This window comes from Cervus elaphus, chromosome 18 (genome assembly GCF_910594005.1).
Source record: "Cervus elaphus chromosome 18, mCerEla1.1, whole genome shotgun sequence".
Classification (NCBI taxonomy): Eukaryota; Metazoa; Chordata; class Mammalia; order Artiodactyla; family Cervidae; genus Cervus; species Cervus elaphus.
The window spans coordinates 93562083-93589561 of record NC_057832.1 but is presented as its reverse complement, the minus strand read 5'-3'; the positions used below and the strand labels follow the sequence as shown (position 1 = coordinate 93589561).

Sequence of the window (27479 nt, the reverse complement as noted above, 5' to 3'; positions counted from 1 at the left end):
ACGGCACATCACAGATCAGTCAAGATGGAGGGTAAGAGAATGTGGAGCTCACATGTTTGAACACATCAAAAATATACCTCCATGTCTAACAGTTCTCACTGAAAACTAGCTGGAAACTGGCAGAAGGACTCCTGCAGAGCCAAGGCTGTAGAAAAGATACAAATATCCAGTAGGGAGAGAAGAAAAGCCATCCTGTTGAGCCTTGTGACCCTGGACAGGAACTTAGAGAAAAATCGAGAATACAGTTGGACCTCTGCCCTAGGGAATGAGCAGTGAGAGCCACAGATTACACGCCCTAGTCCTGGGATCCTGCTGGGACAAACATGTAGACTCTGGGAACCCTAAACTCAGCTCGTGAGCAGCAGGAGTGCACTGGCTTCTCCCCCAAGTCAAAGGGGAGGGAGGTCTGTCCTGGAGGCGGCCAGGTTTCCCAGGACGCTGGACCTGAGGCAGCCACAACTGGGGAGGAGATTCAAGTGTGGGATGCAGAGGCCGCCAAGTTCTGGGCGGGGCCTGGGTGAGGTGGTGGTGGCCGTTGTTGAGCACTTACATAGCAGCCTAGATCTCTGTGGCAGCCCGTCCAGCACCACTCACCACCCCATACACGCTGAAAGTCCACGTGGGTTCCCTGGCCCCGCTGTGGTGTTCCACCACAGGGCAAGGGTGGCGGAGGCTGGGAGCAGTGATCAGCTGTGAGCGACAAAGGGATTTGCACCCGAGACTGTGTCTGAGCAGAGTGAGGGAAATAATTGTGGGTGCACACTCAGCACAGCAGAGAAAGCCTGGGCCTCTGTCGAGGGTCACTGGGCGGAGGCGAGGACCGGCCCCACACCTGGCTCTATGCTGCCGTCTCCAGTGCCGCCCCCACCAGGGCCGGAGCTGCCCGCACACGCTGAGCAGAGATGCGGCTTGTGTTCACATCAAATCCAGCTCTCCTGCCAAAGGTGTTGGGCACATTTGCATAGGGACTCTCCCACGTAAGAATACTCCTTCAGGACCACAACAGGTGACTTTCACCTAAATTCATAGAGGCAGAGAAAATTAACCCAAAGGAGGTAGAGAGATTGCTGTCCTTGAAACAGCAAAAGAAAACCTCTGAACAAATAATGAAATAAACACCTTGCCAGATAAAGAATTCAAAGCACTGGTAATAAAATTGTTAACTAAGTTAGGGAAAAGGGTAGATACATTCAATGAAAATGTTAACAGGGAACTAGAAAATAGGAAAAACAAGATACAATCAGAAATGAATACAAGAGCTGAAGTTAAAAAAAAATCACACATATGGAGAGCACTCACACTGATACAGAAAAACACGTAAGTCATCTGGAAGATAGAATAGTGGATATCACCCAATCAGAACAGCAAAAAAAAAAATTTTTTTTTTTAAATGAAAACCATTTGAGATCTCTGGGATAACATTAAGCCTGCCAATACTTGCAGTATAGAGGTCCCAGAAAGGAAAGGAGAAAAGGAGTTCGAAAATGTATTTGAGGAAACTGTAGCTGTAAGCTTTCCAAACTTGAGGAAGGAAATAAATATCCAGATATTGAAAGCAGAGCAGATTTCAAAGTTGGTGACCTCAAACAGACCCACACCAAGACATATCATAATTAAAATGACAAAAGATAACGAATTATAAATGCAGAAAAACAAAAACCATCAAATACAAGGGAATCACCACAAAGCTATCTTCTCTACAGAAACTTTGCAAGCCAAAAGGGAGTGACATGATATACTCAAAGTGCTGAAACGGAAAAACCTGTAGTCTAGGATATCTTCCTAGCAAGATTATCATTTAGAATAGAAAAGATAAAGAACTTCTCAGGCAAGCAAAAACTGAGAGTTCGTTAGTACTAAGCCTATTCTAACAAATATTAAAGGGTCTTTAAGATAGGAAACTATCAGTTCAGTCACTCAATTGTGTCTGTGACCCCATGGTCTGCAGCACGCCAGCCTTCCCTGTCCATCACGCAACTCCCAGAGCTTGCTCAAACTCATGTCCAAAAGTCCATGATGCCATCTAAACATCTCATCCTCTGTCGTCCTCTTCTCCTCCCACCTTCAGTCTTTCCCAGCATCAGGGTCTTTTTTTTTTTTTTATTGTTTATAAAGCAATTTTTTTTCCATTTATTTTTATTAGTTGGAGGCTAATTATAATATTGTAGTGGTTTTTGTCATACATTGACATGAATCAGCCATGGATTTACATGTATTCCCCATCCTGATCCCCCCTCCCACCTCCCTCTCCACCCGATCCCTCTGGGTCTTCCCAGTGCACCAGGCCCGAGCACTTGTCTCATGCATCCAACCTGGGCTGGTGATCTGTTTCACCCTAGGTAATATACACGTTTCGATGCTGTTCTCTCGAAACCTCCCACCCTCGCCTTCTCTCACAGAGTCCAAAAGTCTGTTCTGTACATCTGTGTCTCTTTTTCTGTTTTGCATATAGGGTTATCGTTACCATCTTTCTAAATTCCATGTATATGTGTTAGTATACTGTATTGGTCTTTATCTTTCTGGCTTACTTCACTCTGTATAATGGGCTCCAGTTTCATCCATCTCATTAGAACTGATTCAAATGAAATCTTTTTAACGGCTGAGTAATATTCCATGGTGTATATGTACCACAGCTTCCTTATCCATTCGTCTGCTGATGGGCATCTAGGTGCTTCCATGTCCTGGCTATTATAAACAGTGCTGTGATGAACATTGGGGTGCACGTGTCTCTTTCAGATCTGGTTTCCTCGGTTGTATGCCCAGAGGTGGGATTGCAGGGTCTTTTCAAATAAGTCAGTTCTTCACATCACATGGCCAAAGGATTGGAGTTTCAGCTTCAGCATCAGTTCTTCCAATGGATATTCAGGACTGATTTCCTTTAGGATAGACTGGTTTGATCTCCTTGCAGTCCAAGGGATTCTCAAGAGTATTCTCCAACATCACAGTTCAAAAGCATCAATTCTTTGGCACTCAGCTTTCTTTATGGTCCAACTCTCACATCCATACATGACTCCTGGAAAAGCCATAGCTTTGACTAGATGGATCTTTGTTGGCAAAGTAACGTCTCTGCTTTGTAATATGCTGTCTAGGTTGGTCATAGCTTTTCTTCCAAGGAGCAAGCATCTTTTAATTTCATGGCTGCAGTCACCATCTGCAGTGATTTTGAAGCCCAAGAAAGTAAAGTCTGTCACTGTTTCCATTGTTTTCCCATCCTTTGCCATGAAGTGATGGGACCGGATGCTATGATCTTAGTCTTTTGAATGTTGAGTTTTAAGTCAACTTTTTCATTCTCCTCTTTCACTTTCATCAAGAGGCTCTTTAGTTCCTCTTCACTTTCTGCCGTCGATAGAAGGAAAATCCCACTAGGAAAGGCAAATATATTCTAAGGACTGAGGTTCAACCACTTCCATTAAGCCAGTATAGAGATTAAAAGGCGAAAATTATAAAGGCAACTATAGCTATAATAAATTGTAAAGGAATAAGTGTGAAAATTAAAATATGACATCAAAGCACCATGTGGAGGAGGGAAGTAAAAAAATGTGACTCTTTTAGAGTGTGTTTAAACTTAAATGACTACTAGTTTAAAACAAGCGAATATGTGAACCTCATGTTGTTCACAAATTTAAAACCCACAATAGATACACAAAAACTAAGAAGAAAGAAACACAACCATACTACTAAGAAAAATCATCAAACCACAGTGGAAGAAATAAGAAATGAACAGGTTAAGGGGTAAATATTTTTTTAAATCATGACTTTACAGGTTCTCTGCAGCATCAATATAAATTTAATATTTTCTGTTTTATAATACATACAAATTTGTTCCAGAAATACTGTACCAGTACCACAATCAACAAAAAACTTACAAAGTAGTGGTCAGTATTTCTTTGCAGTTCTTTTTGTCCTTAGAATGTATCTCAATAAAGATGTATGTGTGATTACTTTATTTAACTTTGTGCGAAGTCGCTTCAGTCTGACTCTTTGTGACCCTATGGACGGTAGCCCACCAAGCTCCTCTACGCGTGGGATTCTCCAGGCAAGAATACTGGAGTGGGTTGCTCTGCCCTCTTCCAGGGGATCTTCCTGACTCAGGGATCAAACCTCCATCCATTAAGTCTTTTGCATTGGCAGGTAGGCTCTTTCCTATTAGCGCCACCTGGGAGGCCCTTATTTAAAAGTAGCCAGTGCAATAGAAAGGTAAAATGTCTTATTTATATTCCAAATGGCAAAAATCACTGAAAATTTCTGTAAGTTCAGTCATTATGGAGATTTCCTTCAACAGATCTATCAGATAATAGTTCTCACCCAAACAACTCACTGAAGTGTTTATTAGATCAGTTTTGCCATACTAAGTAAGGTTGACTTTTTATTAGGCATGATCTGGCAGGCATTTGCTCTCTGGATCTCTGACCCCTTGTCTGTAAATTGAGCTAGGTGAAATACAAATACTGTTGTCATTTCTCATTCTCCTTCTCTATCATTATATTGCTTTACTGGTTGTTGTGACTACTTACTATTCACATATCCCATTTAATCCTCTTTGAAGAAGAGAGTAACGGTCCATGTTTAGTTAAAGAATGATAATCAGAGGTTAAGACCACTCAGCAATTGCAAGAATCTGGATTTGAACTTGAGCTTTCTGACTCCAAAGTCGTTTCCTAAAAAAATCATTAAATGCTATGTTTGATAGGATAAGGAAATGTGACTGTTTTACAAATCATGGTGTCTGTATGGGCCAATTTAATTTCATGACTTAAAGCAGGACTGAATATTATTTAAGCTAAAGCTGTTTCATGCATAGTCATTTTCTATCATTTTATACAGTGATTTGAAACATGTTAGGATGCTCTCTGGATGCTTTTATTACTTTCATTTATGATGGTGCATCTCAGCTTTATGTTCACACAGGGAGTGGTTCAGGGAGTGTTTGAAAAAATTCAAGTTCTGGGCTCCCAGTTTTAGTTGGTTTAGGATGAATCCAGAAAGGAGCATTTAAGTACTTCTCAGGAGCTAGTTATGTGCATATATGGTTGACAAACATTGGCACAGAGAGTATCACTGATACTAATGTGCAGCCAGTGTTGAGAACTAGTAACTCATTAAAAAAACAAACAAAAACACAAACTATTGTACCACATAGTTTTGTGAAATGATACCTGAAATTTAAATAGGCATTAGGCAGTTGAAGGTTATGTTCTCTGGCAAATACTTGGCATGTAGATTTTGTTAGCAGATGACAGATGAGAATACCTATTTATGGAAACTAGGTGGCATAAGGAGATTTTTCATCCGAATTGGTGGCCAGCCCCCTACTGGGTGCTGAGGGACTAGCTAGAGGCAGAACAGGGTATTTTTCTTATTATGGGTATGTCCAAGCAGGTAAATAGTGGACCAGTTAAGCACCCAGAAATACACGGTTGATCATAGTCTATTGCCCCCCAAACTTTAAAAACAAGGCTTAGATAACATAACCATATAAAAGTCTAAATAATCCCATAAGGCATCTATTTTTGGGCAATGTAGTTTCCATTAAGTCTTTCAGGATGAACTATTGTTTTCTTTGGTACTGTTTAACTTATCAAATGGTGTTCTTGAGTCCAAAATGGGTTTTTGAAGTTTCTACCCTTGCAACTTTTTAGTTTTAGAAGTGTTGCTATGAGCACATTCTTTCCGACAGTTAGAAAAAGAACCCATTATCTGTGCAAACACTGGGAGGTCATGGTCTTGGTACCCCCATCATCAGTATACACAGGAGAACACTGGTTCTTCTGCCTCCCTGAGGATAGAGAAGCACATAAATCAGAATCTATTTTCTTTATGGTACAGTGGAGCTAGAACGGTATCCTTTTTTCATATTTGATTAAATGATATTTCAGTATTTGTATTTTTATTCAACATTCCTTAATATGGAGATGGTCATAACCTAACAATTCAAAGTGACAGTCATACATGTTTTACAAATGTAAATACTATATGGAAATTTCTGGTATATTTAAAATGTTAAGATAAATTAGCCTTGCTCAATTGATTATCCCATTAAAATGAGCTATTATCTTTAAAACATCTTGGTACATCTTAATGTAGCAGGTACAAATTAGCTTATATGTGCTTTTGTCATCAAGTTTTTTCTTACATGGCTTTCTGATGCATCGAAGGAGATCCATCTGAAGAATTATCAGAACATGCATGATTTCTGTTTAAGAGAGAGGCAATACAGTGTGTTCAAACATCTGTTTTCTTGGGGGATAATTACTGTTTCAGGAGCTGTAATTCATTGGTCAGTCTAATTTTCTTTTTTGCCCCTCTTGTTTTCCTGGAGTACATCCTTTTTAATTTTTCTCATTTATATAGTTCTCTCCAAGCTGAATTCCCTCTAAATTCTTCATGTTAAAATGTTCAAGAGCTAACATATTTTTAGCCAAACTCAGGATATTTAACTACACCCCATATATAGAACTGGTTAAGACCTATAGAGTTTAAATCATGTCTCTACATGCCTGGTTTATAGGCAGTCAGCATAGAACTTCTTATTGCAGCATACAAAGCATTAGATCGGGGAATAGACTACAGATGTTTTATTGACTAATTAACAATCCTAGTTTTCACAAATAATTATAAAATCTCAAAAATCATTTTAGGCCTTCCCTTCACTCAAAGTTTATATTTGAGGATTAAACTTTTCAGCATTATACAAATTTGATTCATCTCCATATGCATCAAAACAACTTTAGAGGAACTTCTCATGAAATCATAATCATAGGCATTTTACTATTTGAAAGCGAAATTTAATATCCAGTTTTTTTTAAATAGCTGGTACTAGATGACAGCTATTTTAGCTAGCAAGTTAATATCATTTGCTGCAAAATGGAATGGAAATTTGTTTGCATTTCACATATATCTAACTCACATCATCATACAAAGTAAACTTTTATTTTGTAGTTCTAACAAGTGGTATGGTGTTACGGGGCTTCCTTGGTGGCTCAGCAATTGAGAATCTGCCTGCAGTACAGGAGATGTGAGTTCCATCCGTGGTTTGGGAAGATCCCCTGAAGAAGAAAATGGCAACCCACTCCAGTATTCTTGCTGGGAAATCCCATGAACAACAGAAGGGAACCTGTTCAGAACAGAACCTGTTCGGTAGCCATTTGTCACAAGACTTCGATATCGTATCACGGAAGCCATTCTAGTGACAGGAAAGGCACCAGAGACAGGTGATGGGCCGGAGATCAGGCACATATGGTACAAAGTCTTTCTAAATATTTCTCTTTGCAGCTTACATCTGGCTCGTTAATCACAGTCTGTAAAGTGTTAAACAAGACTTAGTCATCCTGAGTTAGACTTGGAAAAGAGACTGGTAATGTGCATAACTTGTTCCTTAGTGTGTCTCCCTCAGACCCTCTCTGAGGAGTTGGCCATCATCTTCGTGGTAAAGTGAGGGGAAAGCATTTTCTTTCCTTCTCAGTGCTAAAAGAGCATGTTATAAATAGACATTCTCCACAGTGGATCCATGTGGGTGATTATAGTTGACATTTCAGTTTCCTCAGAAAAATAGAGGCCTCCCTCAAACCTACTCAGGTTTCCCTTTAGCTTTTATATCACTTTCCATAAGTTTTCCTCAGTGAACATTTTATGGGTGAAATGCACCAACTTCTTTTTTTTTTTAACTACTTAGTCTTCCCTTAATCCATTGCTAACTCATCCATCCTTACTATTAAACTAAAATCACTCCTTTAAATTTATTATGAATTTTATTGTCCGATCCAATCTTTAATATTTTTTCTGCTGTGTTTTTTGACTACTCTCTGTCCCCTTGAAATAGCACACTTCTCTACTGTGTGGGTTCTATTTATTTTTTTATATCATTCTCATTTCATTTTTTCTCATTCTCCTATCTTTTGATATCTTTATTTAATTAGAGTCCAGACCCTCTTCTGTGTCAAAATTTCTACTCCTGTATCTTCAACAATCACGTCCATTAGGGCTTCCAGATCTCTTTCTGCATCCCTGCCCAGTAATCTCTAGTTTCTCATTTAGCTGGTGAGTTAGACTTCCCTAGTGGCTCAAACGGTAAAGAATCTGCCTGCAATGCAGGAGATCTGGGTTTGTTGCCTAAGTCAGGAAGATCCTCTGGAGGAGGGAATGGCTACCCACTCTAATATTCTTGCCTGGAGAATTCCATGGGCAGAGGAGCCTGGTGAACCACAGCCCATGGACTCGCAAAGAGTTGGACATGACTGAACAGCTAACTACAGCAACCTTGATCCCAGATAGAATAAGTATTCAGCCTATACACTAGACCAAATCCTTATTTCTAATAGGTGTAGTGTCATATTATGGTTTTAATGTATACTTCTGTAAAAACTAGAACTAATCATGTTATCTTTTTTGCATGCTTACTTGTCATTTGTAATGACTTAAGTAATAATGATTTACTTTGTCATTCCTTGAATCTGTTCAGAAATTTTTCCAATTTTTAGTTGGGTTTCCTGTTTTCTTATTCTTAAGTTTGGAAAGACCATAATAATCTGTTGTTTGTGCATCTTTTACCAGAATTATGATTTGTAAATATTTTTCTCCCAAAATTCAGCTCATCATTTCATTTTGTTAATAGTGTGTTTCAAAGAGTGACGGCCTTAATTTTGATGAAGTCTATTTTTTTTCCCTTTTATGGTTTGTACTTTTGTTGCCATAGGTAAGAAATCTTTGCTTAACCCCAGGTCAGAATTTTCCTATGCTTTCTTCTAGAAGTTTTATAGTTTCATATTTTTGGATTTAGCTCTTTGATCTTTTTAGTTTTTATTTCTAGAGCTACTAATAAATCAGAGTTCACATTTTTGTGTAGGAGTATCAAGTTGTTCTAGTACCATTTATTGTAAAGACTTTCTTCTCTTAGTACTTGTCGAGAGTCAGTTGTCCACATGTTTGTTGGGTCTACTTCTGGACTCTGTATTCCATTCCATTTATCTAGTTTTCTACCCCAATGCCAGTAGGACACTGCTATGATTACCTTGGCTTTATCGTAAGTCTATTATATTAAGTAGTGATAGTTCTCCAACTCTGATTCTTTCTTTTTTTCTCTCCCAACTCCTGCATAGATTTGGCTATTATAGGTCCTTTGTTTTGCCCTGTGAATTTTAAAATCATTTGGGGGATTTCTACAAAAAAAAAAAATCTACTGTGATTTTTACTCTGATCATATTGAATCTGTATATCAATTTGGTAATTGATTGACAAAGTTGAGTTTTCTGACCCAGAAACACAATATACCCCTCTATTTATTTAGGTCTTATTTTGTTCTCCATATCGATGTCTTAATAGTTTTCAATGTACAGGTCTTGCATTTCTTTTGCCAGATCTGTCACTGGGTATTTCATATTTTTGTTGCTATCTTAAATGACATCATTTTGTTAGTTTTAATTTTTCAATTTAGATATTGTTATTATGTTGAAATGTAAATGACTTTTTTATATTGATCTTGCATCCTGTAACCTTGATAAACTCACTAACTAGTTCTGCTGGATCTTGGTAGACAATTTTTCCATAGACAATTTTGTTGTCTACTGATAGAGATAATTTTACTTCTTTGCAATCTAGATGCTTTTATTTATGTATTTTGGTTGTCTTATTGCAAATAGAAATAATGAAAGTGGACATCCTAGTCTAATTCTTGATCTTAGGGGGAAAAATGAATCTTTGAACATTAAATATGACATTTTATAGGTTATAGGTTTTTGGTAGATCCCTTTCCTCAAGTTGATAAAATTCCTTCTGCTATTTTTTAATTTAATCTATTTTGGCTCTAATCTTTATTGTTTCTTCTATATACTTTGAGTTTAATTCATGATACATTTTATTAAAGCTGAATCCAATAAGTTAAGAAAAGTCTTTTTTTCTGTTGGGTTGACCAGAAAGTTCTTTTTGATCTTTCTCTAATATCTTAAGATGCAAATGAACTTTCTGGCCAACCCAATAATACAGACATCTAATGCTCTAAGTCCCCATTCCCTAAATACTAGTTTAATAGCAGCCCAGAAATTTTTTAAAATATTTTTTTCTCATTTTCATTCTTTTCAATATATTCTGTTTCATTTTGATTCCTTTGACCCATAGGTTATTTGAAATGTGTTAGTTTCCACATATGTGAGAGCTTCTTGGAGTTCTCTATGTTATGGGTTTCTAATTGATATCTAATTGAAATCTATTGGCTTTAGAGAATATACTTTATATGACTTGGATCCTTTTTAAATTTATTGAGTTTATAGCATATAATATGGTCTATCCTGTGAATGTTCCACGTTCAGAGTTTACGAAAGAAAACAAAATTGCGTGTTCTTTTGTTCAGTAGAATTTTATAAATGTCAAATAGTTCAAGTTGTTGTTTAAATATCTATATCTTTACTAATTTGGGGATCAACTTTCTAAAAAGCAATTATTGAGGGATTTATATTAACCTGAGTAAAATTATGGACCTATTATTATTATTTTTTGATGCTTGTATTTTGAAGACATATGCATAAATATTTAGGATAAATATTATGTGATACTTAGGATTTCTATTTCCTCTTCATTAATTGACCACTTTGTCACTCTGAAATAACTTTGTATTATATTTCATTTATACCTTGTAATACCTGGTAATATACTTTGCTTTAAAATCTTCCTTATTTTAGCTATCCAAGCTTTCTTCTTAACTAATGTTAGTATATTATATATTTTTATATCTTTTAATCTATTTGTCTCTTCGCATGTAAAAGCCACATATGATTGGATCTTTATTTTTTATACAATCTGACCATCTCTGCCTTTCAATCAGTATTTAAAATATATTTTAATATGATTATGAATATGATTAAGTTTAAATATGTCATTTAGGTTTTTTTCTGTCTTCCATGTTCATTATATCTCCTTTTTTCTCTTTTAGACTAATTTAATATTTTTTATTCCATTTTTCTTCTTTGCTTATTATTGATTACTATTAAGTGTTGCTTTTAGTCTAACTTCAAATGATAATATAACAAACACTTCATGTGTAGTTTATGAGCTGTGCAATATTATATCTCCATTTCCCATTGAAGGTAAGGCCTAGGACATATTACTTCAGCAATAGCATCTGTGTACAGTTTCTGATGCACAATACATATCCAGTTATTGCTGAAAGGATGAATGAACAAGCGAACCATCTCCTGAAATTTCAGTTTCATTTCTCCTTTGCATAGACAGTAGAGTGAGTCGTTTTGCTTGAACACCTGGGCTCCCTAACCAAGTGATAAGCCTCAATAGCAATAACTGAATGACATATGATTTGGATTCTACTGTAAGAGTGAGGTTCTAGGATAGTCAGCCTGTCTCCAAGTTATAATACACTGAAGAAGCAGTTGAAAGATCCTCACATTCATTCCTAACCTATTCTTTTAGTTACTGTATCTGGGAACTCTCCATAGCCTCTTGTTCAGTTGCTAGTCGCATCTGACTCTTTTGCGACCCCATGGACTGTAGCCTGCCAGGCTCCTCTGTCCATCAGATTTCCCAAGCAAGAATGCTGGAGTTAGTTGCCTTCTCCAGGTGATCCTCCCTACCCAGGGATTGAACCCATGTCTCCTGTATTGGCAGGTGGATTCTCTACCACTGAGTCACCAGTGAACCCCCAAAGCTTCTTTGGAACATCCTATTTTATTGTCTCTAGCACCAATACCAAAAAGCTGAGTGCTTTTATCTCCTGCTAGTTTGTATGACATATATTTTGAGTCAGAAATAAAGTCCTGAGGTCAGAGGTCCAGCATTCAGATTGGTTGTTGAATATCACAAACTGAAAAGTTTGAAACCTGCTTCCAGAAGATGTAAATTATGCTTTTAGCTCTGCCTTAATACACAGTAGGGTGTGAACAAATCACTGAAGCTCTCTCCCTTGACCTTTATTCCGCGCCACTTCCATCTTATATTTCTCTGAATTCATGAAGTTCTTTGGAACAAGTGAAAATGTAACACCAAGAGTTCTTAACCTCCTACTGTCCTATCTTCTTTTTTTCCATTCTTTAAAGGACTTCTTTCTAGTGTGCATACATATAGAATGACAAATTAGGAAGGTTTTCATGAATCTTATCATCTTGGCAGATTGTGAGGTTGTAATCATCAGCCCTTGCTTTGACATCTTATTCAAATGAAGAATAATAATTCATCTTCATTCTTCAGGGTGGCAGTTGGTTTTTAATATAAATACCAACACTTAGCTGTAAATTAGTTCCCAAACCCTTAGCTATAATTGTTTTCAGTTTAAGGATGCAGCTGAAGTAATCCAGGCATAGACATTATCATAACTTCCTCCTTCGTATCCCTCCATCGTATGTATGGATTGACAGAAATAAAATTGGTTTGACTCAAAGAATTCTTATAGTACTTAATAACCAAAGAATGAGAACAAAGCTAAATTAGTTATTATACTGTTTGTGAAATTATGAAGGGAATGTGTTGGGGAGGGGAAGTAAAATTGAAAGTGCCTATTGTTATCTTGAAGTCATTTTCCTTAGCTATTCATTTAACTTCAGTGTCAAGTTATTTACATAACAAGAGCAATGCCTATCTTTTAAGGGTGATGTGAGAATTAATTTAAATTCCACAAAGCATTTCAAGGCACTGAGTTGAAAGGTTCTTTATAAATGCCAGGCATTATTATAACCAGACTAGTAAAAAGAAACACTCATGATAAAGCTACTCATGCAGGGTCCTCTAATAGAAACTGTATTGGTAAGGAAATATAAAGGTTACTGCTATTCATAATTTATGGCTGAGGGGAATAGATCAAGACTAATAATAATGCTTTGCTGTCTAGTTAAGTCTTAAAGATAGATGTAGCTGTGAGGGAATATATGCTCCACTCAAGGAGAAGTTTGAAATTGAGACCCTACAAGCAATAACAGTGATATATGAAGATTACTTAAAGTCAGTGTCTTTAATTGAGCCATGGAAAATACTGTGACAAATTTGACTATGTCTTTCAAAGTCTTCAAGAAAGACTTTGAAATGGAAGATGTAATCCTTTATCATTTGGGTGTGTGGAACTTGACATTTGCTAGAAATACAGGCATGATGGTCTTCATTCTAGTAACCACCAAAATCTGTCTCATTGTGAATCCTTTTTAAGTTTTTCTTTTGATCTATGATAAAAAAGTGAAAGCTTTAACACAAAGGGAGAAACATTTTTTTCAAAAGATATCATACAAGCAGAATACTTCAGGAAAGTAAGAGAGATAATCACATACATAAAACCATCTTGTTAGAGTAATTACGGATAATGGTAGAAAACTATGTAAAAATCTTTGAGTCACACAATTAGCTAAAGAAGTCTACTAGGTAAATTTAATGTTGTTATGACTGAATTGCAGCTTTTATTACCTGTGTATTGGTTTCCTGTTGCCACTTCAACAAATTACGGAAAGCTTCATGGCTTAAAACAACACAGAATTATTATCTTACAGTTGTGTTGGTCCAAAGCAATTCTTGGTGGGCTCAAATTAAGCTGTTGGCAGTGTTGTGTTCCCATCCAGAAGACCTAAGGGAGAATGTAGTTTTTTTGTTTTTTTTTTTTTACCTCTTCCAGCTTTTAGAGGTTGCCTGTATTTGGCTCATACATGGCCCTCTTCCATTTCCAAAACCAGCAATGGCTGATTGTTGCTCATATCACATTGCTCCATCACTTCTTTGTCTTCTTCTTCTACCTCTGAGAACCCTTGTAATTGCATTGAGCCCACTTGTATAATCTCCCTTTCTTAAGGCCTGCTAAATTATTAGTGACCTTAATTCCGTCTGTTACCACAACTCCCCTTTGCCAGGGAAGGAACATAGTCACAGGTTCTGGGGATTAGGACTAGGCATTTTGGGGATACTATTAGTCTAAATTAAAAGATATGTGCTCCTTGGAAGAAAGTGAAAGTGAAGTCGCTCAATTGTGTCTGACTCTTTGTGATCCCATAGACTGCAGCCTACCAGGCACCTCAGTCCATGTAATTTTCCAGGCAAGAGTACTGGAGTGGGTTGCCATTTCCTTCTCCAGAAAAGCTATGACCAACCTAGACAGCATATTAAACAGCAGAGATATCACTTTGCTGACAAAGGTCTATATAGTCAAATATATGGTTTTTCCAGTAGTCATGTATGGATGTAGAGTTGGACCATAAAGAAGGCTGAGCGCCAAAGAAAATGCTTTTGAACTGTGGTGTTGGAGAAAACTCTTGAGAGTTCCTTGGACAGTAAGGAGATCAAAACTGTCAACCCTAAAGGAAATCAAGCCTGAATATTCATTGGAAGGACTGATGCTGAAGCTCTAGTACTTTGGCCACCTGATGCAAAGAGCAGACTTCTTGGAAGAGACCCTGATGCTGGGAAAGATTGAGGGCAGGAGGAGAAGAGGTGACAGAGAATGAGATGGTTGAATGGCGTCGTTGACCCAATGGACAGGAGTGTGAGCAAACTCTGGGAAATAGTGAAGGACAGGGACGGCTGGCATGCTGTAGTCCATAAAGTTGCAAAGAGTCAGATACAACTGAGTGACTGAACAACAACAACCTGTTATTCTACCTGTTACAGTACAAAAGGGGAAAGATGAGAGTTTCAAAATATTTTAGAGACTGGCAAGTAAGTGGCATGCAAGTTCTGGCATTTGCTACTGTCACTTTCTGTTATAAAGTTTTGGCAGTAATTTTTAGCTGGCAAGCCTTTTTCTCTTTTCACCACAGTGAGGTATCAGTTTGCAGTTTGCATCTTTATTTCTAATTTCTCTAAGCATCCACGCGTCTATCCAACAATACTTGGTAAGTATCTAGGATGTGAAACAGTATAGATAGACCCTGACAATATAATGCTTAGTGAAATAAGTCAGACAAAAGAAGACAAATGCTATATGATATCACTTGTATGTGGAATCTAAAAAAAAAAAAAAAGTACAAATTAGTGTGTATACAAAACAGAAACAGACTCACAGATGTAGAAAACAAACCAGTGGTTAGCAGGGGGAAGAGGGGAGGAGGGGAGAGACAAATTAGGGATATTGGGATTAAGATACAAGCTATTATATATAATATAAATAAGCAATAAGGATATACTATAAGACACAAGGAATTTATAGCCATTATCTTATAATAACCTACAGTAGAAAAGAATCTGCGAAAATACCAAATCACTATGCTGTACATCTGAAGTTAACACTATATTGTAAATCAACTACACTTGTCAAAAACAAAATGCCTTACTTGACTATATTGGCTTAAATTACCCTAGATACCATTCTATCATTATGAGATCTTGCCCTCAAGAAGCATACTCTGCTAAATGCATTATTTGATCCCCTTCATATAATCGTTCATTAAGTAGTGATACCAGAAAAAATTTACACGCCTTGATGTTTGTTTTCTATGCTGTTTCCCCAACTCCCATTATTCAAATATCTAAGCTTATATACCTCTCTTTTAAAAAAAACAACAAGCTAATACCAAGAAAAATTACATATTACAGATAGTCCATGCTTATTCGCTCAATTGTGTCTGTCTCTTTGAGATCCCATGGGATCCTCCAGGCAACAGTACTGGAGTGGGTAGCCATGCCTTCCTCCAGGGAATCTTCCCGACCCAGGGATCAAACCCTGGTCTCCTGCGTTGCAGGTGGGTTCTTTACTCTGAGCCACCAGGGAAGCCCCTAGTTCGAATAATACTTTCTTTTTCTCTTGTGTAACTCATTTTTTGAGGTGGCTTTTTTTATTTTAAAAAAGTACTATATAGAAGGAAGGAAATGTGTAATTTTCTGTCAGGCCAATAGCACACTTCTTTAAGAGGTTGCAAGTTTGACCAATTCTATATTGTAAATTCCAGGATTCTTTCCAACTTTGAAAATACAAGGAACTGGATTTAACCTATAGACCATAAGTTGACAGCAGACTTAATGCAAATCGTTCAATATGCAAAAAAAGAAAAAACCCTTGTAAAAGTGACCAGGTTGCTCTTTGTTTCAACTAAGTAGGATAGGAAGCAATGATATTAAATTGAAAGAGAAACAATTTACACTAAGCAACCTCAAGTGTATTAAAACACTGGAAAATGTCACTTAAGGATGTAGATTTCTCTCAAGAAAAATCATCCAATTTAACTTCTTCACACACTGAAAATATAGGACTTGAATGTTGGAGGAAAAACGCTAGTTACTAACATGTGCTAAATAAAAATTTATTGAAATGAAGTAAATTCAGTTAGCCCTTTCACAGTACATACTTTCTCAAGGTTCTAAGCTCTCAACAAGGTACTTGAAATGTTCACCAGGAATAGTCATCATGAGTCTTTGCTAAACAGTAAAATGTATTGTCAGTTGAAGGAGAAAGAAAAATGTCAACTGAACCCCTAAAGTCAAGGTTTCCCATAGAGGTAGCTCTACTTGTCTGGAGTGATGTCCCCTTGGACACTTCCTTAAAACACCCTGTGTCTCAAGGACATCTGATTGTCAGGAAAAAAAAAAAATCTAATCACAAATTGAAGCATTCTAGCTAAAAGCATTTTCATTCCCTTCTTACTCTGTTTTAAAGATGCATTTTTAAAGGCCATTTCATTTCCTAACTGGATGTTAGACACTTCACTGCACATGACTCCTCTCCAGAATGTATACAGCCAGATAGGTGGAAACTTTTCTTTGCACAAGAGTACGACATTTTGATTGTCATTCTCTGGTTTAGAAGCATCTTCTGACTACGTGTCATGGGGTAATATACAAACTCTTAGCAAAACTTACGCTTTTACAGTCTATCCCCAGTCTTCCTTTCCAATCTCACCTATCAGTATTTCCTATTTCCTCACCCTCTTCAGTCTACATGGCCATATCCTCACCCCCTTTCCTTTGCACATAACGTCCCTTCCATCCAAAGTGATCTTGCTCATCTTGCCCCATCTTGTTCATGAAATAGTTAAGTGATATCTTCCCCCACCCCTAATTGATTTCCTCCCTCAAACCATTATACTCTGCCTCACCTAAAATTTCTCTTGTTGATATCTCTAGTGACTTCTCCATTTTTAAACCAAACAATAATGGCCTTTCCATCCTCACTGTGCTGGCATCAATGGTCACTTCCTATTTCCCAAAACACTCGCTGCCTTAAATGTAGTAAATCCCACCCTTCTGGTTTTTCTTCTGCCTCCTTGACCTCTGGCCTTACTTATGGAGTTCTCTCTTTTCTTCACACTTAAAAGTGAATGTTCCACAGGGTCCTCTCCTTCCCTTTTGATAAGGTAGAGTATTGACATGGCAGAAAAATGTAGTGAACATCTGTATCAGTTGACGTTTTGTCGGTGGCAAACAGTGTAAACTGATTAAGCATAGGTCCCAGAGAATAAAGAGCTGACCGTTCAAGCTTGGGGCAGGGCTTAATAACCAAAGGTGGTGGTGTGAATGTCACTGTCAAGATGGGATTGTGTGCCTGTTTTAGGGTGCCACTCTAAGGGTGGTTCACTTCCAACAGCCTCATGTCTTGAGCAGTCCCTCCCCTGTGTTTTTCTCTTTCAAATCATATCTGTTCTTTTAGACTCCAAAATGAAGCAGTGATTCTTCTATGAAGTCTGTCCTGATTCCTCCAAGAATTTGTTGACTGCACCTGCCTTTGAGCTAGATTCATATCAAATATTTAACTATTATTTTACTCAAAGACTGCAATGCAGTTGTTATGGTCATGTGGTCTTTTTCTTCCTCTGGATTGAGAGATTTATGGGCAAAGGTGGTGAGTTCTTCATCTCACTCAGACCCTACCTAGCTCCCTCTCAGTTATTCTAGATTCCCCCCTTCCCAAGTTTTTAGTTTTTCAGGTTTTGAAACAGTTTAGGGACATACTAAGTTGTGAATTCATAGATTACAAAGTTCAACTAATGTGTATATGTACAGATGCACGTGGCTTGGCTTTAAGTAATGTATCTTAATAGAAGGAAATAATGTAAAGGTGTCAGCTTGTACAAGTATATTTTAACAGAAAAATCCTTTTGAACTCCATATTACTCTAAATATTATGTATGTATGCTTTTACACTTCTTTTTCTTCCTTAGTATTCCGTTTGACAGAATTTTAAACAAAGCTTGAATAAAACCTTTTTTGTTGTTTTCCATTACACTTTATAGCAAAGATGGAAAGTAGTGTTTCCATTTTATTATGAAGAAGATACATTGGCTTTATATTTAAGATAAATGATAAAATGTGTTGTGTTATGCTAAATGACAAGTCATTTCATGTGTTGGTGATAAAAATAAACTAGGAGACTAGAAACAGAAATGTGTGTAGAAAAGCTAAGAGAAATGAGTAGCAAAGAACAAGCTATCTTGCTAAATAATATGAGAAGCCAACTATTTTGTACAGAGCTATGATTTAACTAAAATATGAGAAGAATTTTTGGGCTTTCCTGATGGCTCAGTGGTAACAAATCCACCTGCCAATGCAGGAGACATAGAGCACAGGTTCGATCCCTGAGTTGGGACAATCCACTGGAGAAGGAAGTGGCAACCTACTCCACTTTTCTGGCCTGGAAAATCCTATAGACAAAGGAGCCTGGTGGGCTATAGTCCTTGGAGTCACAAAGAGTCGGACATGACTGAGCAAGTGAGCACATGATTTAACTAAAATACGAGAAGAATTATGAGTAAAATGTTATGTACGCTAAATATTTTCATTATTGTACACAATTATTTAATTATGTACATCAACATCAGACATCCCTCTCTGAACATGAACTAAGTCCTAATGAAGGAGAACTGCTTATCTACTTATGAAATAAAAATCTTGAAGCACTCAACTCCCTGTGCTAGTCTCATGCAGCCAAGCTCTGTTAATGTACTATTAGTATACTACTATCTGCTATAACAAACAAATGACAACATTTCAGTATTTTAAAACAATTGTTGTTGTTCAGTCACTAAGTTGCGTCTGACCCTTTGTGACTTCATGGACTGCTACATACCAGGCCCCTCTGTCTTCCACTGTCTCCCAGAGTTTGCTCAAATTCATGTCCATTGAATCAGTGATGTCATCCAATCATCTCATCCTCTGTCACCCCCTTCTCCTCCTGCCCTCAATCTTTCCCAGCATCAGGGTCTTTTCCAGTGAGTTGGCTAGTCGCATCAGGTGGCCAAAGTATTGGAGCTTCAGCATCAGTCCTTCCAGTGACTATTCAGGCATTTATTGTAGGTGTTCCTGATAGGTAGATTTCCTCCATGTGGTGATTCAGGACTCTGGTGTCCACCCTCTTACAGCTGTCTCATTTCCTAGAACATTGTGATCCTCTGCATCTGGCTAGCAAATAAGTGAAAAAAGCATCAGTTTGGTTCAGTTCAGTCACTCAGTCATGTCTGACTCTTTGCGACCCCATGAATCACAGCACGCCAGGCCTCCCTGGCCATCACCAATTCCCGGAATTTACTCAAACTCATGTCCATCGAGTCAGTGATGCCATCCAGCCATCTCATCCTCTGTCGTCCCCTTCTCCTCCTGCCTCCAATCCCTACCACCATCAGGGTCTTTTCCAATGAGTCAACTCTTCACATGAGGTGGCCAAAGTATTGGAGTTTCAGCTTCAGCATCAGTCCTTCCAATGAACAGCCAGGACTGATCTCCTTTAGAATGGACTGGTTGGATCTCCTTGTAGTCCAAGGGATTCTCAAGAGTCTTCTCCAACACCACAGTTCAAAAGCATCAATTCTTCACTGCTCAGCTTTCTTCATAGTCCAACTCTTACATCCATACATGACCACTGGAAAAACCATAGCCTTGGCTAGACGGACCTTTGTTGGCAAAGTAATGTCTCTGCTTTTCAATATGCTATCTAGGTTGGTCATAACTTTCCTTCCAAGGAGTAAGCGTCTTTTAATTTTAAGGCTGCAGTCACCATCTGCAGTGATTTTGGAGCCCATAAAAATAAAGTCAGCCACTGTTTCCACTGTTCCTCCATCTATTTGCCATGAAGTGATGGGACCAGATGCCATGATCTTAGTTTTCTGAATGTTGTGTTAAGCCAACTTTTTCACTTTCCTCTTTCACTTTCAACAAGAGGCTTTTTAGTTCTTCACTTTCTGCCATAAGGGTGGTGTCATCTGCATATTTGAGGTTATTGATATTTCTCCTGGCAGTTTTGATTCCAGCTTGTGCTTCTTCCAGCCCAGTGTTTCTCATGATGTACTCTGCATGTAAGTTAAATAAGCAGGGTGGCAATATACAGCCTTGACGTACTCCTTTTCTTATTTGGAACCAGTCTGTTGTTCCATGTCCAGTTCTAACTGTTGCTTCCTGACCTACATATAGGTTTCTCAAGAGGCACGTCAGATGGTCTGGTATTCCCATCTCATTCAGAATTTTCCACAGTTTATTGTGATCCACACAGTCAAAAGCTTTGGCATAGTCAATGAAGCAGAAATAGATGTTTTTCTGGAACTCTCTTGCTTTTTCGATGATCCAGCGGATGTTGGCAATTTGATCTCTGGTTCCTCTGCCTTTTCTAAAACCAGCTTGAACATCTGAAAGTTGACGATTCACGTATTGTTGAAGCCTGGCTTGGAGAATTTTGAGCATTACTTTACTAGCATGAGAGATGAGTGCAATTGTGCGGTAGTTTGAGCATTCTTTGGCATTACTTTTCTTTGGGATTGGAATGAAAACTGACCTTTTCCAGTCCTGTGGCCACTGCTGAGTTTTCCAAATTTGCTGGCATATTGAGTGCAGCACTTTCACAGCATCATCTTTCAGGATTTGAAATAGCTCAATTGGAATTCCATCACATCCACTAGCTTTGTTTATAGTGATGCTTCCTAAGGCCCACTTGACTTCACATTCCAGGATATCTGGCTCTAGGTGAGTGATCACAACATCATGATTATCTAGGCCGTGAAGATCTTTTTTGTACAGTTCTTCTGTGTATTCTTGCCACCTCTTCTTAATATCTTCTGCTTCTGTTAGGTCCATACCATTTCTGTCCTTTATTGAGCCCATCTTCGCATGAAATGTTCCCTTGGTATCTCTAATTTTCTTGAAGAGATATCTAGTCTTTCCCATTCTGACGTTTTCCTCTATTTCTTTGCATTGATCGCTGAGGAAGGCTTTCTTATCTCTCCTGGCTATTCTTTGGAACTCTGCATTCAAATGGAAATATCTTTCCTTTTCTCCTTTGCTTTTCTCTTCTCCTTTTCACAGCTATTTGTAAGGCCTCCTCAGACAACCATTTTGCCTTTTTGCATTTCTTCTCCATGTGGATGGTCTTGATCCCTTTCTTCTGTACAATGTCACGAACCTCCGTCCATAGTTCATCAGGCACTCTGTCTATCAGATCTAGTCCCTTAAATCTATTTCTGACTTCCACTCTATAGTCATAAGGGATTTGATTTAGGTCATACCTGAATGGTCTAGTGGTTTTCCCTACTTTCTTCAATTTAAGTCTGAATTTGGCAATAAGGAGTTCATGATCTGAGCCACAGAAGAAGGCATACATAAATCTTAATCATCATTACCCCAAAAGACTTACCACTTGTCTTCATATTCCTTTAGCTGGAACTTTCATGTGTTCCCACTGAGATGCAAGGGGAGCTAGAAGCCATGGCTGGCTAGCTCCTTCCTGGCACCTGTTCTCTACTAGTGAAAGCGTGAGTCCTGGTGGACAGCTAGATGGTCTGTCATAGCGCACCTCTCTAGCCAAGGCAGCCATTGTTGCCCTTTCTCCCACCCACAGGAGGCTTTCAGTTCAACTCAAGGGCAACAGCCCCAAATTTCATCCTGTCCTTACTTCCAGTCCAAAGTCCAGCATCTCAATCAGGTCTAGCTGTGGCTCTTTGGAGCCTGGTGACCTATAAACTAGGGTTTATGTTAACTGCCTACTGTTCCCCCTCCCCTCTCCACTCTGCCCAAGCACAAATCCAATATATAGCAGCTTATCAGGGGGCAGGAAAGCTACAATTAAGTTTCTCATTCAAAAAAGGGGACGTGGGAAATACAGAGCAATACTTGTCCAGTGAGAACAGTGAGATGCTGCCATGGCAAACCCTGTGAAGGCTCCATGCCTCGCAGTATTCAGTTCTTGATCATTATGCATTTGAAATTATTGCATTATTATGCATTTGAAAAGAATTTTTTCATCCTTTATTCTCCCTGGCCCTTTGATCTCTGCACATTTAGAAACTTCTTCTTTGTCTTGTTGTCATCCATGGCTGAATCTTGTAAAGGAGTATGATTGCTTTCTACTTGGAAACCTGGTAACCATTTCACAGAGTTTCTTCACCATTACCATTTTTAGAAGCAGTAGATTTCATATCTATGGGCCTTCATTTATTGAACATGTGAGTATTTGCACCTTTAGTACTGTGTTCACATCATTAGTACAGTGTGCCCAGAAAAACAGAAAATCCCAGGTTATTTCAATGGAGGAAACTTAACATTGGAAATTAGCTACATGTGTAATAGAGCAGATACCAAACAAATGATGTTGAATAAACTTAGAGGCTAACAAAATCAGTAAACTGCTACACCCCAAGGGATAGAAAGGCAGTAGAAAGAAGTGATATGACCATATATCATCTGAGGTTTTAGCTCCAGTAGGAGGAAACCATCAGCCCCTGCTTATTCTTTCATCTTTGTGTCCCCACATAGGATAAGCCCTTAAATGTTTAATTGAACAGAGATAAGCAATAAATCTTTCCACTGACTTCAGTTAGAGATATTCATCAGAAAATTAAAATGTGGCAGAGACAATGGTGCTCAGTACTGAGATGATCCTTAATTTGGGAATCAACTGCAAATAGTTATTTTTGGACCTTTTAGTCACCTGTTATTGGCATTTAAAGAATAAGAAATTGTCAAAAGTTTTAAATATTCTCTTCCTGTATAAAATGTTTGGAGTTTGGAACAATACCAATTTTCATATCAACATAGAAGAATTTAAAAGGAATAAAGTCTGTAGGTGGTTCATGCCAAATTTTTATTTTTTAAAGACGGGATAGGAAGAAATAGAAAAAGCTTTCCAGACTTGCCAGGGAAATAGCAGTTATAACTACAGAGGATGTATAGCTCTGTCTTAGTCTTGGCTTCTTTTTTGGAATCATCTCCTGAGTTAAAAATGACATTCCTTTGTTCTGCTGGTTTGAGCCGGAAACTTTCAACTCGTTTTCCTTTACCATTTGTTTAATAAAGTATCTGTAAAATATCCCATTGGATATTCCAGCAGTCAAAAAGGATTCATTCTAGAATCTGATCATAATTTTTGAAAACATCACAAATGCAATGTAATCTACTCTTTTCTGGGCTTTTATATGCTTAAGTGTAGAAATGCTGGACTGAACCTGGTTATGGCTTCTAGGATGGGCTAGAGAAAAGTTTCAAGGTAGTAGATACATTTAACAACTTAGAAGTTGAGACTAGTTTAAGAAGCTTTTATGATATGACTGTGTTGTCTCTCTTAGAGAAAGAGCCTTGCCTGAAGATTTCTTCGTGAATATTTTCACTTACATGTGGAAACAAAGATTTTTTTATTTTCTGCAGAGTACACCAAATTCAGTTGCCGTGTTGTGCTTTAAAAGCATTTTATCATACCTAAGCATGTTTATAGTTTTCCCATTTACTTAGAAACGTCAAGTTTATTTACTTTTTCACCTTAGTTTAAAATAAGGATAGCTGAAAATATAATGTCCTGAGTTCTGCATATTTATTCCATTTAAAAATAATCATTAAGACTTGAATATAGGCTGTGTCTAAATGGTATCATGACTGACTAAAAAGGGGACAATACTTTTTATCTACTTGATACCTAGCATCTGAAGAGTATTTCTTGCCCATGTTGACTCTGTGGAACTGTGGGAATGTGAAATAATGACTTGATAGTTTGGCAGTTTTATGAAAAATAATTATTTTGTTAGAATCCTCATAATATCATCTTTATAGTTTTGAAAACATGTGTCAGGCAAAAGTTTCCTGGGTATTGACGGATATGCAGTCATCCGTCTTTCCCATCTCTAATTGAGTTGATTTCCTTTAATACTGCTTTGCAATGAAAATATTAAAACATGAGGTATACGTTTGCTGCTTCCAATAATTGGTTTTGGTTTTTGAGCATGCTACCTGTAATTTCAAAGAACAGTTCTTTCTGAACTTCTTTGCCCTGAGGAGTTTAGAGTGATCTTGAAATTATAGGTGTCTATTAAGTATTTTTCAACTGTCAAGTCAACTGTAGCTGCTGTGCTATTAATTCGTTATGAAGTGACACAGGAAGAAAACTCGTTATGTGATAATATGAAAACACATATTTGTCAAAAAAAAAATAAACGAGTTTGTATTGAAAACCCATTTGCTGTGGTAGGAGTGAAATGGTTTATCAAACACATTCAGGTGCTACACCGACTTTTCAGACAGGAAAATGTATAGAAAAGATTGAATTCTGCTCCTTAGAAATTCTGTATTATACACCTAAATGTGTTCTTTTTTGTCCCTTACAGGTGATATTATACCCAACTTCCAATAGCTCCAAGTCAGCTGAGTTGCACCAAATGATAGTTCCAAAAAATAGCCAGGACTCTGACCTAAAAATCAAGTTGGCAGTACGGATGGATAAACCGCCACATATGAAGCATAGTGGGTGAGTGTGTACTTGAATATGTTTTTCTTCTGAGTTACTGAATTTCATGGTATCATTTTCGTCATTTTCCTCAGAGAAAGTATCAGGCATTCACATGGAGTTCCCCCCCACCAAAATTACATTCTTAAAAAGGATGAAAGTGAAAGTATTAGTTGCTCACTAGTGTCCAGCTCTTTGCCCGCCATGGATTATAACCCACCAGGCTCCTCTGTCCATGAAATTCTCCAGAGAAGAATACTAGAATGGGTAGTCATTCCCTTCTCTGGGGGATCTTCCCGATCCAGGGATCGAACCCTGTTGTCCTGCATTGGAGGCAAATTTTTTACCATCTGAACCATCAGGGAAGCCTCAAATTTCATTCTAGGTTAACTTAATTTTTTAAATGTATAGACATTTTTATAGCTAAATATATGAGTATTTAGTTAGTGTAACTGTTTGTGTCCTAACACAATATTGGTACTTGATTACACTGGTATTACACATCATTTACATGGATAAAGAACAATAATGTATGGAGGTAACAATGAAGACATATTTTTCAAAATACAGTAATAGTTGAAACAAGCCTAGCTTTCAGATCACCAGAAATAAACATACATAGACTACTTTAAAGTTAAATGCTGGTTCAGATATAACCCAAGAGACTGTATAAGATTTGCTGGGAAGGGTATGAGTATTCATCCAATATGTGAGTGAGAAACCAGATCAATATGGGAGGAAGCTGATGCTATGGATAACCAGAAGTGCAGGGACTGGCCCCTGGGGATTGCCATGGGTCAGTGTCAGCTTGTATCTCTGAGGTTCCTTTTTACCTTGTAGCTGATGAGGAAATAGGCCTCAACTCATGAATACAATTCAGTGAGCTTTTTTTTAAACCCAGATTTTTCTCAGATTAATGCCTTATGACTCGCTACAGCCACATTCTAGCCTACGGTGCTAGCCATAATAAATAAATTTTAAAAAAAGAAAAAAAAAGAACGGAATGATTTTCGTTACTAAAGTTTAGCCGCAGGGTACATCATGAGAAGTGCTGGACTGGTTGAAGCACAAGCTGGAACCAAGATTGCCGGGAGAAATATCAATAACCTCAGATATGCAGATGACACCACCCTTGTGGCAGAAAGTGAAGAAGAACTAAAAAGCTTCTTGAAAGAGGAGAGTGAAAAAGTTGGCTTAAAGCTCAACATTCAGAAAACTAAGATCATGGCATCCAGTCCCATCACTTCATGGGAAATAGATGGGGAAACAGGGAAAAGAGTGAGAGACTTTATTTTCTTGGGCTCCAAAGTCACTGCAGATGGTGACTGCAGCCATGAAATTAAAAGATGCTTGCTCCTTGAAAGAAAACCTATGACCAACCTAGACAGCATATTAAAAAGCAGAGACATTACTTTGCCAACAAAGGTCCATCTAGTCAAAGCTATGGCTTTTCCAGGAGTCATGTATGGATGTGAGAGTTGGACTGTAAAGAAAGCAGAGCACTAAAGAATTGATGACTTTGAACTGTGGTGTTGGAGAAGATTCTTGAGAGTCCCTTGGACTGCAAGGAGATCCAACCAGTCCATCCTAAAGGGAATCAGTCCTGAATATTCATTGGAAGTACTGATGCTGAAGCTGAAACTCCAATACTTTGGCCGCCTGATGCAAAGAACTGACTCATTTGAAAAGACTCTGATGCTGGGAAAGATTGAAGGTGGAAGGAGAAGGGGACAACAGAGGATGAGATGGTTGGATGGCATCATTGACTCAATGGAGATGAGTTTGAGTAAACTCTGGGAGTTGGTGATGGACAGGAAAGCCTGGCATGCTGCAGTTCATGGGGTTGCAAAGAGTCAGACAAGACTGAGCGACTGAATTGAACTGAAAGTTTAGCCACAAACCTAACAGTCTCTGTGTCTTCTTGTACAAAGAGGCAGCTCTGCTAGTTTCTAAATCACTAACATTGTGGCAGAGTTAACTGGTAAGTCAACAAAATAAGGATTCTTCAAATGACCATTAGGGAGAAAAGTTAGACTGAATAGGAGGCAACCCAGAGGTACCTTCTGCAGCTGAGATGAGCCTCTAAGGACCATATGGCTTCCTTGGTTTGAGCAGGCAATAGCGTATGCTTTGTCAAAACCAGTCATATTTGGGGAAAAAAGAAATCAGTGGGTAGGCTCTGAGAAAGAAGAAGAATTTGCCTATCCCATAATGTCATATCTTTAATGCAGTGATACCCAGTGTAACTATGACTCATTATGCAGATAGAGTTCCTGGGATTTAAAACCTAGAGCTCTTTCTTCCCCCGTCCATCTACCTGCTCACTGTGATTTACGAAGCACCTATGGATTGAGCCCTTCCTCTGTGCCAACCAGAGCAAACCTCAGTGAGATACCATCCCGGGCCTGAAGGAACTGACTAGCCAGGGATTCAGGCTTGTAGACAAATAATGATGATTCTGAGTGATAAGCACCATAAGAGAGGAGTGGGAACTGGTGAAAGTAATACCTGATTCTTGCTGGAGCTGGTCAAAGGAAGTCTCAGAAGACAACTGACTATTGAGATGAAGCTTGAGGCATAAATTCAGCAGGTGGGCAGTGAGGAAGAAAGGCAGTCCAGCCACCAGCCATCTGGCATAGGGTGTACATGGGCAGGAGATCTGGAAGGGCTGTTAGCTAACCATGACAATTTTGGTTTAGCTGGAGAGTGCTTAGACTAGAAAGAATACTACTGTTCCAAAATACTTACAGAGTAATAGACACTACAGGGAGATATAAAGGAACACATAATGTTCCAAACCTTATAGTTAATTCCCTACTCTTCTGAATTCAGTCTCTTGATGAATAATGGCACAAGAAATGGGAAACTGGAGACTTCCCTGATGGTC

The 27479-nt window shown here is 38.1% G+C and overlaps 1 protein-coding gene across 23 annotated transcripts in view; it reads left to right on the top strand.

Annotated features, from left to right (window-relative positions):
• The window catches only part of CADPS2 (calcium dependent secretion activator 2), a 571224-nt gene that overhangs the window by 296150 nt on the left and 247595 nt on the right, over window positions 1-27479 (top strand). For all 23 annotated transcript variants that reach the window (XM_043872603.1, XM_043872601.1, XM_043872591.1 and 20 more), the window contains exon 8: window positions 24474-24613. In XM_043872603.1, coding sequence (XP_043728538.1) covers window positions 24474-24613 — 140 coding nt within the window. The remainder of the gene's footprint in view (window positions 1-24473; window positions 24614-27479) is intronic.